The sequence below is a fragment of the Hippoglossus stenolepis genome, chromosome 21, assembly GCF_022539355.2.
Source record: "Hippoglossus stenolepis isolate QCI-W04-F060 chromosome 21, HSTE1.2, whole genome shotgun sequence".
Taxonomy (NCBI): domain Eukaryota; kingdom Metazoa; phylum Chordata; class Actinopteri; order Pleuronectiformes; family Pleuronectidae; genus Hippoglossus; species Hippoglossus stenolepis.
The window spans coordinates 18,962,220-18,975,753 of NC_061503.1; the positions used below are offsets into that span (position 1 = coordinate 18,962,220).

At 44.3% G+C, this 13,534-nt stretch overlaps 1 protein-coding gene across 2 annotated transcripts in view; it reads right to left on the reverse strand.

Annotated features, from left to right (window-relative positions):
- The window catches only part of LOC118101045 (corticotropin-releasing factor receptor 1), a 41,289-nt gene extending 32,595 nt beyond the window's left edge, over positions 1 to 8,694 (reverse strand). Inside the window, exons 1-4 of one of the 2 annotated variants that reach the window (XM_035146674.2) lie at positions 8,127 to 8,694; positions 3,440 to 3,527; positions 1,105 to 1,152; positions 596 to 721 (exon numbers count right to left, since the gene is read on the reverse strand). In XM_035146674.2, the coding sequence (XP_035002565.1) occupies positions 596 to 721; positions 1,105 to 1,152; positions 3,440 to 3,527; positions 8,127 to 8,156 (292 nt within the window). In that variant the 5' untranslated portion in view covers positions 8,157 to 8,694. Of the gene's footprint in view, positions 1 to 595; positions 722 to 1,092; positions 1,153 to 3,439; positions 3,528 to 8,126 lie in introns of both variants that reach the window. The other variant, XM_035146673.2, reaches the window with a different exon arrangement.
- Between the last annotated feature and the right edge of the window lie 4,840 nt (positions 8,695 to 13,534).

The window sequence follows — 13,534 nt, forward strand, 5'->3', positions numbered from 1 at the left end:
GTGGAAACCGTCGAGCAGCAGAGTTCAGGGACAGTTCGTCACCGGAGCAGAAACCTGAAGCAGTTTCTTACTCTAACAGAATCTGATGAATATCCACAGAGACACCGAAGGTAAATACAGGTCAGATAATTGATTCTGTGCCCTGGATCAGGTTTCATGAAGTATCTCTGAAGGTTATTAACACCAGTAACCACATTTATCTCCTCTGGTGTGTGTTGTTTCCTTCGTGGCAACAGGCTTACGCAGCTTTATGTTTCCTTTTGTGTTTAATCACGTTTTTCCTTTTACGTTTCCTGATGAAAACCCCAGTTTTCACAGCGGGACCATTTGTCTCCGGGACATGTTCATTCTTTCTGGCATTTCAGGCAACATAATCCGCAGCAGTCCTACTTTTGTGTCCACATTTTTCACATACTATTGTGCGTCTCTGGCTAATTTGTATTTTCATGTTAATTTCTGAATACACAATCACGTAAACAGGATTTGCCCGGGGGGGAGGGGGGGAGGGGAGAAGGGTATAGAGGCACAAATGTAATAACATGTTGTTTTTGAGTCTGTTGGTTCTGCTCCTGCTGGCACAACATGCAGAACTTACTGGTGGTGTTGTATTTGACCCCGTGGAACATCTCTGGACAGGGTCGCGACACCATCTGGCCGACGCCGCTCCTGGGCCAGCAGGTGCCGATGCCATCGATGGAGGTGTCGCAGTAGAGTCCAGAGCCTGAATCGTGGGGGGGGGGGGACAAGAAATGTCAGACATACATTCCTGACGTGGCTCAGAACTACATATAGGCATGGTGAAATTCTGCTAATGCCTCAATGATGTTGGCAGTAAACTGTGGAGCTGAGAAACCGGTTTGTGTACATGAGATTTAATGATTACTGCTGCACTTTGCTTTGCTCCGCCGAGCTGAACGCCGTCTCCTGTGGCTCCACGCCAGTGTCTATTTCCAGCATTGTTCTCCTCTTTGATGTTTGGCGTTATAATCTGAGTTCAGATCTAACTTGTTCCCCGTGTTGGGGATTCCACAACAACTCTGCTTTGTAGTAACAGCGCAGGGAATCAGAGAAGAAGAAACGTGTCCAACTCACCGCTCCACTGACCTGTGGCGTTGCCCAGGGTTTGGTTCCAGGAGGCCGCCAGGGACTGTACTGAAATCCAGAGGGAGAGTTTCATCAATATCCAGAACCTCTGTTTGCACGGTTTAGACGAGGCAATGAAAATCTCATTAGATTCAGCTTATCAGCGACAAAGGGTGAGCATTAAAGGGCAACGGTAAACATTGGTGACAGACCTTTCCCCGAGCAATAACAGGACGCGAGCTGTGAATATGGATGTAGACGTGCCCTGAGGGGTCAGGCTATTATTTCTTTAATAACTCAAGAAGATTTAGATGAGAAGATCCGGAAATGACGATGCTCCGCGGGGCAAAAGTTGACGCTTAATGCTAATGTGTTTTTTTACACCAGCGTGTTCACACTTCTTTGTGGTGAGAAAATGATTTAATCCAAGAGAAAAAACATGAGAAATAAGCAGGGATTAGTTTTCTCCTCACAAGAGGAACCACAGCACCGGTCGCTCTTATTTACATCTTCCTGTCGAGGCTGAGCTGTGAATCTTTTCTGTCAGAAACAAGAACAGAAGACGTGTGCTGTGTTGGACAAAAAGACAGATCTGACTTTGACCCAGGAGACGTCTTCAACTGTCAGTCTTTGTTTTCTTTAAACTCGTTTGTATCCGTCTCTCCCTTTAACCCTTTAATTCCTCCTTTCACCGCGGCAATGCTCATTTCTTAAGCCGGCAATTATAACCCAAGGGTTTGGGTCACACTCTGTCACAGTCTGTCACCAGGAGAAACCCTCCACTGCCGTGTCTGGTCTCTGATTGGCTGTCGAACCTCTTGAATTGAAGAGTTCACCCCTTTGCCGATGACAAACGTTTACAGGTTTTGGTGATTCTGTCCGATGAGAAGTAAATTATACATTATATGAATTGGCCTGAGCCTGTGTAAACCACTGTTTAATGTGTTTTGTGGTTTTGGGAGCGCTCTCTATAGTCTGAGAAAATAAACCTGACGATCACATGTGGGTTATCTTGTTCTATACATGGAGAAGGTTTCCTATACGTGCACAGGGAGGGTTGTGTTATAGGACATGTAGGATTCCTTGAGGATTCCCTTACTCAGATTGTTTCAGTGTTTCCTGATGAATGTTTTCTAACCTTGATGAAGATACAGGATCTGTTTGTTTGGTCAATATCTGCTGACGTTATTATTATTTCCCTCAAGTCAGCGCGGACGAGGAGAGGCTGAATCACAAAGCCGATAAAAAGACATATCCCCTGTGACCTGTATGTGATATAGGATATCATCAATAAGTGTCAGTTAGTCTACATCCATCTTTATTGCAGCCTATAAATTATAACTAATAACTTATAAAAACTAATCAGCTCAGCTGCAGAAATGTTTCAAATGGAAAAAACCAACAGCAGCACCGAATAAACTGCTTGTGGTTTATTGAATAATTATATAAATATTATATATATATGTGGAGTTAACTCGCTCTCTGCTGATATGTCAGCTTTGGCCATTCTGCTTTTTTATTATCTGTCTCATACATAATTCATGGAAAAATCTTATTTGAAGGCAAAGACAAGCAAACGTTTTGCCCTTTTGGACGACGTAACATTTGATTTGTATAATCACCGTTACTCAGACGTCACTGGAGAAGATTGTTGTGAAACTTTTTAATTGTCTGAGTCAAGATTAAAGACTTTGATCGAACAGCAGAGTAACTGAGAAGTCATAAATGTTTCCTGGTTTGAATCATAAGATGTCAACGTTAAATACCGGACTTCATCTGAAACTAATAATAACTGAAATGAGCTGATTAACAGAAGCTATTTAACCACAATTCAAACTAATTAGATAATCAGTTCAAGCTTTAATTGGTTTAATGAAGCCAAACACCAAACGCTGTCTGGCCCCAGCTTCTCTCCTCCAAGCAAATCCTGCTTTTCTCTGTTTCTAATGATTTAACCTAAATAAGAGTTTGTGTAAAAAAGAGAGTTTGTCAGATACACAGTGTGTGTGTGTGTGTGTGTGTGTGTGTGTGTGTGTGTGTGTGTGTGTGTGTGTGTGTGTGTGTGTGTGTGTGTGTGTGTGTGTGTGTGTGTGTGTGTGTGTGTGTGTGTGTGTGTGTGTTTAATAACCAGCCATTACTGTGTTTGTGAGCTCAGCACAGAGATGGAATAATAAGACAGTTTGCCAATATCTACAAGGGGAAAGTTGTGATTGAGGGCGAGGTCTTGGCGTTTAGCGGTTACCATCTTGACTGAAAATCAATTCAATCTGGAACACAACAGTGGAACACATTGAATCGTCACATCGGTTTGTTCACTGGGAAATTACTGCCAGGCCTCGGCGCTCGTGAGACTTACATGAGAAATTCCCTGACAGCATAAGCAGAGCTTCGCACGTCAGATCCGCTGAGGCGGCTGACGGCAGGAGGCTGACGACGGCACACACCTGCAAAACAGAGGAGAGACACGGGGATCAGGCGTAATCTGTGATTCGGATGACATCATCCCTCCGTCCTGACGACTCGGCCCTCGCTGCCACATGCTCCCTCTAATTCCCGGCTACGTGAAGTTGTGCAGAACCGAGCCGAGGGACTCATCCTGCCTTTGAGCGGCTGATGCATGTATTTACAACACCTCCCGCCCGACGCAGGGCCGTGAACACAGAGCACTTTGTTGTGCGGAACCATTCTGCCTGTGAAACACATGAAACACACTTTCATGTTCACAGGTACGGGCGTTCAATGAAATATTAAGGCAAAGAAATGACTTATTACCTCCTCTGAAGGTTGCAATGTTAAATTCACAGTATTTCCGTTTGTGCGTCGGGGTAGTGTGGGTGGGTGGGTGGGGGGGGGGTTCCTACTTTGCATTTGTGCAGAGGGGAAAACATTGAATAATGCACATAATTATAAAACGACAGTAGAGAGCTCAGGAAGTTGTCTGACTGTATCTGCTGGATCTCATGTGACTTAAGCAGCTTATACTGGTGTTTTATTTGTTTCCACCACAACAGGAATATGAGAACCTGTATTTAGGGTTGAGAGAAACGGCGGCACAGCGGAGTTCAGGGTTCAGAGTCTCGTCCCATCACTTGGACGGATGAAAACAAACCGAGACGGATGGCAACTTAAAAACAAAAAGCACAACACCCGTCAACGTGTTGAAATCCGAGTCTGTTATCTGTTCACTTCTCCTCGTGGCATTGGGATGACATTGGGCGAGAGGCGGCGTTCAGCCTGGACTTCACAGGGACACACAACCGTTCACACTCACATTCACACATACAGGCAATTTAAAGTCGACGATGCACCTAACGCCCGTCTACGTGTCCTTGGACTGTGGAAGGAGGACGGAGAGAAACCCAGCGGACAGAACGTGCGGTTCCAAGCATTGACTGAATGTCCCGATGGACGACATGTCTCCACTTCCTTCCACTCGCCAACAGTGAAGCTGCCATCTTGTGCCTTCACAGTCTGATCGGAGCGGTGTCGGGTCTCGTCGACCAATCGTGAGTCAGCCTCAGCCGTCAATCGTCATTTGTAGTGTGTTTGTAGTTTGAGCTGAAGGTTCCAGTGGATGGGATTTATTAGAGGAATCTGTTTTCACCCCCGTCCATTTGTTTGTGAGCACAAAATCTCCAAAGCTCCTGAACTGATTTCATTAAAACTTGTTGGCAGGATGTGGTCTGAGTCACTGAAGAGCTCATTCAACTTGGATTCTCTTTAGCTTTGTGAGATAAGACAGATTTCAACATTTTCTTTGATTTCTTACAGAATAAATCGTCCTGATGAAACACTAAGACATGTTTAGGGAACTTACTGTTATGAGTGTGTGTAATTTGCTTCAGATCCAAAATACAAATCTGGATCTAGTGAATTTAAACGTAGTTTCGTGAGGAGACTTTGGGCCTTGGAGGAGACATCATCTCTCCTGAGAGACCTTCAAGTCTCGTAAGTTTAATTTGTGGCTTTAAAAAAAGTTACTGACTCTTTGTCTCGGTCTTGGAAACAAAAATTCTATAACAGCAAGTTTGTGTAACAACCTGGAAAGATGTAGTTTAAAATGCATGAGCAGGTCGACATAACATAACATAACATAACATCCATTCATCCATTATCCATACCGCTTATCCTCTGAAAGTCACACGGGGGTTTGCAACCAATCCCAGCTGACAATGGGCGAGGCGGGTTCATCCTGGTCGTATTCACTGGACTGATATCTGTGAGCTTTTTACAATTTGGTGCATCTGGACTGAATTTAAGAAAAACTCTGATACAAAGATGAGAGAAATGTGCGTCAGGGGTGTGAAGTGAGGGATCAGTGTCCCCTCCCCCTAATTCCAACCCTCTAATTACTAATCCAATTACCTCTTGACCCCCGCGGGGACCACACCCATCTCTCTGCCTTTCATCAACACACCTGTAAAGTTAGTGTGTCTTGCACGGCTGTGACGTTATTGTGGTGACAGAAATCTGTCCGCATATGAACACCTGCCAAAGCACTCACAAGCGCCTAAGTGGTAGTTCCTGCTGCAGCCGGTGTCTCCAGGACCACAGTTTGCCACCATCGCACACACAGACACACACACAGACTCACACAGACTCACACGAGGTGGAAACACAACACAACAGTGCTGCTGGTAAACACCCAGTGAGTGTTTGTATTGTGCTTCGTTTTTCATCTGGAAACGGTGAACTGCTGCCGGCACACACGCAGCATCTGTCAGTGCCGTTTCCCTGAGAGGCACGAAAGACTGTAAAATGTCACCAGTTAGCTCTTTGTTTCCTAATTGACCCCCAGTAAACGAGGTGACGTCTCAGTGCAGCTGTCCTTAAGTGTGCACTGGTCCCCGTGGACACGAGAGGGCGGTGGCTATTACCAATAAAGCCAATGATTCATTTCCTCCTTAAATAAAACATCCTTCAGCTCATCAATGATGCATCACCAGAAACTGTAAACACTTCACGTTTGTCGGACGCGACGTCCGCTGAATTTTCCTTCAACTCTCCGGGTCGTGTGTCGTGTGGACGCTCGACACACCGATGGTTACAGCAGCGTGCGGCGGCAGCAGGGTGTGTAGTCGCACCAGATAAAAACGCTAGAGTGCCCCAGATTTCAGAGAAGTGGTGCTGATGGTTCGCTGCGTCTGTCGGCCGCTGGGTGACGGCTGTGCGGGTATCGTGGTTCTGTGTGACCGACTGTACCAGCTGCTCGGCTCCTTACACGTCATTAAAACTGAGGCCGCAGCAGGGAGATCTGCACGTATTTCATCAGGGAGCATCGATTTCTGTGCAGGGGGAAATATTCTGGGACTTGAGTAAAAGTATCCAAACTTGGCACCAATCTTATTGATGCGTTGATATGTGAGCAGCTTCTTAAATGTTGATGAGGCGAAGCTGCAACAAACCTGCGTGTTCTGTCCTTAAAAACGTGTTTTCTGCAGCTTTATTTCCCATTAAATCGACTTTAGTTGTGCTGTTTTCTATTATGTGTCTCAGCAGAGTCAGGAGTTATGACCTGTGTTTTCATGCATGCGTCATGTTTCTGGAGGATCATGTGGAAAACGTACGAAAACATGTTGAGCAAAATGTGAAACACAACTAGTAATTAAAGCTGACAAGAATAGTTTAGTAAAAGTTTCGATATCTCCCTCTGAAAAGTACAAGATGTTTAATTAGTAGTGGCAAGAAACCAAGTACGTTTACTCAGGTTCGGTACTTTACTTGAGTATTTTAAAATACTATTTAAATAAACCACGTTTGGTTACTTATTGATCCGTCGTGGGAATTCACCACTCGGCTGTGACATTAAAGTAACTGTGATCCAATACTTTTGTACTTTCTCTTGAGTATTTCTACTACTTATACTCCATTACATTTTAAATGGCAACATTGTGTTTTTTACAATATGATCAATAAATAAATCAATTTTAGGTCAGATGACATCACGTGGGTTAGAGTCAGCAGCACCTTTATCAGCTTCAGATTAAAGTATAACCCTTGTACTGTTTGTACATTTTTAACTTCAACATCTTCTCAGTGCTACTTTACGCTTTCAAATGAAAATATTGTGTTTTTTATAACCTAATTAATAATTAAATTATGATAGTTATCAACCCCTCAATATTAAATTAACCTTTATCAGCTGCATCGTTTCAGTACATCTCTAACTTGTTTTCACACATGCAGTGTTTCCACATGTGTGTTGTTGCCACTTTAACTTCGACCACATCTTCCACCACAGCTGCACAGAAATACTTGTATTTGGGCAAAGTAATGAAGCCAAAGTACTCAGTTACTTTGTCTGGTATGTGACCTGCGAGTTCCTGTGAGTGAGCCCCCCCCCCCCGGCACTTAAATCACAACAGGAATAGAAGCAGGGTCGTTTCAGAAAAAGGCTTCAGAGGATTCTTTACTATTCTTGGTGGCACAGATTTCTTCACACAATGGGGGGGGGTGGATGAAGTAATCCTCCTCAGGCATCTGGAGCAACATCTGCATGAGCAGAACAAAGTAGACCACATGCCCCGAGTGCTGCCTCCTGGGCTCTGGGTTTTGCTCGCAACAGAAAATGTGAATTTTACGCATCAGCGTGTTTCCTCCTCCTCTGTGTCTCCCTGCGTGTGTTCGTCCCGAGTCGAGGTTCGTCCAGCTTCAGCAGCGGTTGCTTGTGTCACTCGGGTTCGTGTTCTCAGGCCATCTTAACCCCACGGGCTCCTCTCGTGTGTCTGTGTGGGCGAGTAAACCCCATCACCGGCAGCTCCAGCGTGTCTGTCACCTAACAAGAAGCAGATTGTTCCTAATGTGCCGCAGTGAGAACCTCTCAGCTCCAAACGCAGGGTTCCACGAGCACCTCTCTGCATGGCATGTGGTTTCTGTTAAACAGCTGTGAGACAGGGCGACAGCACCCAGAGAACCCAACATCTGGACGGGATGATGGTGTCAAATCCCTTCACATCTAGATTAGACTCTGACGCTGCAGCCCGCGTCTGTTACAACTGTTTTAATCACATGGGGTCAAAGCGCACAACAGGCGCAGAACTTACCTGGAGCAGGATGAAGCCTTTGCGACGCATTTCCAGACCTGTTAGTTCCTCACATCATGATCCCGGGTGAACTGGAGGTGTTTCTGTGAGGAGTTCCCGGGATGTTGTGCGTCCTGCACCCTGCACAGGAGCGGTCCTCCGAGGCTCCGCGCGCAGGGGAAGTCGCATTACCCGGAGACGAGGTGTGTTTGGGGAGCGAGGTCTCCACGTGATGGTCTCCGGATGAAACCAGAGGCGATGGTCCAGTCACGGAGACAGAGATGTCCCCCTCGGCCAGCGGGTGGATGAGGTGTCCTCCCCGGTCCTCTCGCTTTCCCCCTGGGTGTCTGCTGAAGTCGTCACTGCGCGTTAAACTGGAGACCGCACCTCGGGGACACGCGCACCATCACACTCACTGCGCACAGAAGCTCCCTGTCCAACGCAACTCCGCAGCGTCCTCCTGCAGCGTCCTGCTCCTCCAGCTCCTCATCCGGCGTCTGACCCGTGCGCGGATCCGCCGTGATGCCTCCGCCGTGGATCCGTCTCCTCCTCCTCCACGCGCCGCCCACGTTGCGCGTCTTATTATCGCGGGGTGGGTGGGGGGACTCCGCGCATCCCTCGCCGGGGAGTTAATTATGCAGCGGCTCTCCGCGGCTCCACATCCCGGCTCCACATCCCTCCGCACTCCGCACGTCACCGCGGCCACAAAGTTGAAGGGTGAAGTGATTTAGGACCGAATCCGTGCGCGGAGGAGCGGCTCGTGCCCGCGCGTCCGGGACACGGAGCAGCTCTCCTCGCGCAGCAGATCGGGCTGCGAGCAGATGGACAGATGGTCCCGCTGAGTCAATACCGAAGAGTCCCCGGGGGACGAGCTGGAACAACATCCACCGAGCAGAGATCCACCGACACTGCTCACAGACACGATCTGAACTGAGATCAGATCAGACTGATCCATTAGTGCTTTACTCACTTTCAACACAATTCTGATTAAAGATTAACATGTAAATCATGTTATTAATGATTCATGTGATAAAAGCTCGTTACTGTGGCTCCTAATTGTGTTTGTTTATAGAATGATCATTAAACCAGCGACTGTAGCTAATGTAAAGATGATTAGTGTCTGTATATAAAGATGATCAGTGACTGTATATAAAGATGATCAGTGACTGTATATAAAGATGATCAGTGACTGTATATAAGGACCATCAGTGACTGTATATAAAGACCATCAGTGACTGTATATAAAGACCATCAGTGTCTGTATATAAAGATGATCGGTGACTGTATATAAAGACCGTCAGTGACTGTATATGTGATCAGTGTCTGTATATAAAGATGATCGTGACTGTATATAAAGGATCAGTGTCTGTATATAAAGAGGATCAGTGACTGTATATAAAGATGATCGGTGACTGTATATAAAGATGATCAGTGTCTGTATATAAAGACCGTCAGTGACTGTATATAAAGACCATCAGTGACTGTATATAAAGATGATCAGTGACTGTATATAAAGACCGTCAGTGACTGTATATAAAGAGGATCAGTGACTGTATATAAAGATGATCAGTGACTGTATATAAAGATGATCAGTGTCTGTATATAAAGATGATCGGTGACTGTATATAAAGATGATCGGTGACTGTATATAAAGACCGTCAGTGACTGTATATAAAGATGACCGGTGACTGTATATAAAGAGGATCAGTGACTGTATATAAAGATGATCAGTGACTGTATATAAAGAGGATCAGTGACTGTATATAAAGATGATCAGTGACTGTATATAAAGATGATCAGTGACTGTATATAAAGACCTCAGTGACTGTATATAAAGACCGTCAGTGACTGTATATAAAGAGGATCAGTGACTGTATATAAAGACCATCAGTGTCTGTATATAAAGATGATCAGTGACTGTATATAAAGATGATCAGTGACTATATATAAAGATGATCAGTGACTGTATATAAAGAGGATCAGTGACTGTATATAAAGATTCAGTGACTGTATATAAAGATGATCAGTGACTGTATATAAAGATGATCGTACAAGAGATCAGTGACTGTATATAAAGATGATCGGTGACTGTATATAAAGATGATCAGTGTCTGTATATAAAGACCGTCAGTGACTGTATATAAAGACCATCAGTGACTGTATATAAAGATGATCAGTGACTGTATATAAAGACCGTCAGTGACTGTATATAAAGAGGATCAGTGACTGTATATAAAGATGATGGTGACTTATATAAAGATGATCAGTGTCTGTATATAAAGATGATCGGTGACTGTATATAAAGATGATCGGTGACTGTATATAAAGATGATCAGTGACTGTATATAAAGACCGTCAGTGACTGTATATAAAGATGACCAGTGACTGTATATAAAGAGGATCAGTGACTGTATATAAAGATGATCAGTGACTGTATATAAAGAGGATCAGTGACTGTATATAAAGATGATCAGTGACTGTATATAAAGATGATCAGTGACTGTATATAAAGACCGTCAGTGACTGTATATAAAGACCATCAGTGACTGTATATAAAGAGGATCAGTGACTGTATATAAAGACCATCAGTGTCTGTATATAAAGATGATCAGTGACTGTATATAAAGATGATCAGTGACTATATATAAAGATGATCAGTGACTGTATATAAAGATGATCAGTGTCTGTATATAAAGATGATCAGTGTCTGTATATAAAGATCATCAGTGTCTGTATATAAAGACGATCAGTGACTGTATATAAAGAGGATCAGTGACTATATATAAAGACGATCAGTGACTGTATATAAAGATGATCAGTGACTGTATATAAAGAGGATCCATAACAGTCCATGTCCCTTCCACTAACATGGAGGAGGTGGGTTTTATTTCCAGCCACCAGGGGGCGATTGTGATAGTGTGGCTTCAGCTTTGAGATCCCACATGTCGTCCATCCTTATTTTTGTGTCTATGCTTTAAATGTCTTCTTTGTTTAGAGGCATAAGTAAAAACATACATCACATTTTATTTTCTCTTTAAATAAAAGATGTCGCTGTATAAACACTATGCGTCGTACAAGCAACTGATTTGAATTGATCGCTATGTTAACTTAAGAGTTTATGACTCGTTTCTACCGCCCCCATCAGGCCAAACGAGGAAATCAATTATTGATCGTTTGACCTGATAAATGCTTCACGAAGTTCACCAGCAAAACCTTAACTGGGTCTTAAATAATTCAGTGTTTTCAGAGTCGCCTGCAGAAGCTGAAACCGATGTTAATGAGCGCCTCGAGATTTTGAGACGTAAAGTTGCAGATTGTAAAACCCCCCCCGACCTTTAAGACGATAGAACACTGGAGACGTGAGGAGAGTCGGGTTAACGTGTCTGTTTTTAATCATAATGACGATAAACTGCAGGAGCTTTAACATTCCAGCTTCTTCATTCTCTAAATGAACATTCCTCTTTCCGCTCGTCCTCATGTTCACATTTCTTCCTCAAGGTCAAATAGTTTGGGTCATTTATTCTTCCAGCTTCTCGGATTCTCTCCATTTTTATCTCTGCGATGCGAATATCTTGAATTTCTTATTTGTCGGTCGCACAAAACCAGATATTTGAAGAATTGTATATTTTTCACGTCATTAATTAGCAGAAACATTCACAGATGAATCAACGATGAGAACAAACGTCGGTTCATGTCCGAGTTCAGATTTCCGCAGCATCAGAGACTTCCCTGCTCATTTTGGGTTAGATCTATGTCTTTGCACAATATTCTGTGTATGAATACATCTGATATTATGCTCACACGCAGGATGGGGGAAGGCACAGCTGCTAATATCCATACACCACCGAGGCTTTGAGTGCACAAAATGCTTTATGCACAGTGCGCTAAAGCTTTCTTTAGACCGAGTGACGTGCAAAGAGGCATTATTCAAAAGATGCTTTAATCCAAGGTGACAGTGCCCTCCCCTGGGTGTGCCATCTCGTGAAGTGTCAGCGGTGGCAGCGAGGAGACCATAGCAAACCGGCTAATGGGGCTTGGATACTGTTATTAGTCTGAGCCGGCTCCTCGTAGGACGCCGGGTGCCCACCTGTCTGGGAGACTAGCGCTCAGGTGTGGAAACACTTCATGTTAATCAGCCTGACGGGTGTCACGCAGGCTCCGGTGGAAGCTTTCGTTCTGGTCCTGATGTGGACGTCCACAGCGGCCACTTGGGTTTATTTATTACCAAGGTTGTGTAAGGCCGTTTTTCTAATCCTCTTTTTCCTGCAGCTGAATGAGTTTACCATCAAGCCGACTGTGCCCGTCCTCCTCCTCCTTCCTCCTGTCTAATCTGAAACATAATTTATCTTCAATCTGCTAAGGGTCGTTGCAGATGCACGGATGATGACAAAGCAGGCGTTCGCTGCATGTCGGGGTGCAGTTCATTTATGTAATGAACGTGCACCTGCTCCGGTAAAGGTCCAGATTAACGTGCTCTTCACATGAGTGCATTTGGTGATGAAAGTGTGAAAGTGCAGACCTCACCCGCGATGACCTCAGACTGTTTGATGGAAACGTGAGTGAAAAGTGTCTCGATGAAACTGTTATTACAGAGAAAGATATTTAAAGTTGTTTATTTTGCAAGAAAAGACAGGAAATTGGTTCCAGTTGTGAAGAATTAAAAAATTGTATCGGCTATATTTAGGTTTTTAAAGTAAACAAATAATTTCAAGATATTCTTTCTGACATTTTAAAGAAAAATAATAATATAATATTCTCCTTCTCTTTATTTAAGGTAGCTCTCAAAGACCCACGCACTTCAGCTGAGATCTAAACTCCCCCGACAAACATGAATGAATAAAAACCTGCGATACCGAAACTCCGCTGGAAGCTGATCATCAACCACGTGATCGTGAAGCATGAATGAAACAGCTGAGAAGAGATGTTGATCCAGAGAAAGAACAGATTCTATGATCCGTGATGTACAGGAGAAGTCAGAACCCCCTCCCCTGTCATGATGAAGGGGCCCCTCAGGCCACTTTGCCCCGGGCCCCCAAAGTCCTTAGCAGAGACATTAATTGCTGTTTCTAATTGAACTGTGAAGCTCAAACTTTGGAGCCAACATCTCCTGAAATGAAGAGATGCAGTTGAAGCCCCCGAGCGAACAGAGACGGGGACTTTGTGTGGAGACGATTTAACGAACATCGTGTCCGAGGTCGAAAAAGGGACGAACAGGAAACTCAACCTCCTGATGAAGCACGTGATGAACGAGTGAGGTTCTTCCTGTTTGACAAGCTGCTGAAGAAGACAGGGTGATGTGACTGAAAGCTGCAGAGCGACTGAGTTCACACTGGTTTGTCAACTGGGGGTTTCTGAGGTCAACTTCATTAAAGTTCCACTTTGAATCCAAAAGTTGTCGATGTGTTTAAAATCAACGCAAAGTGGCAACT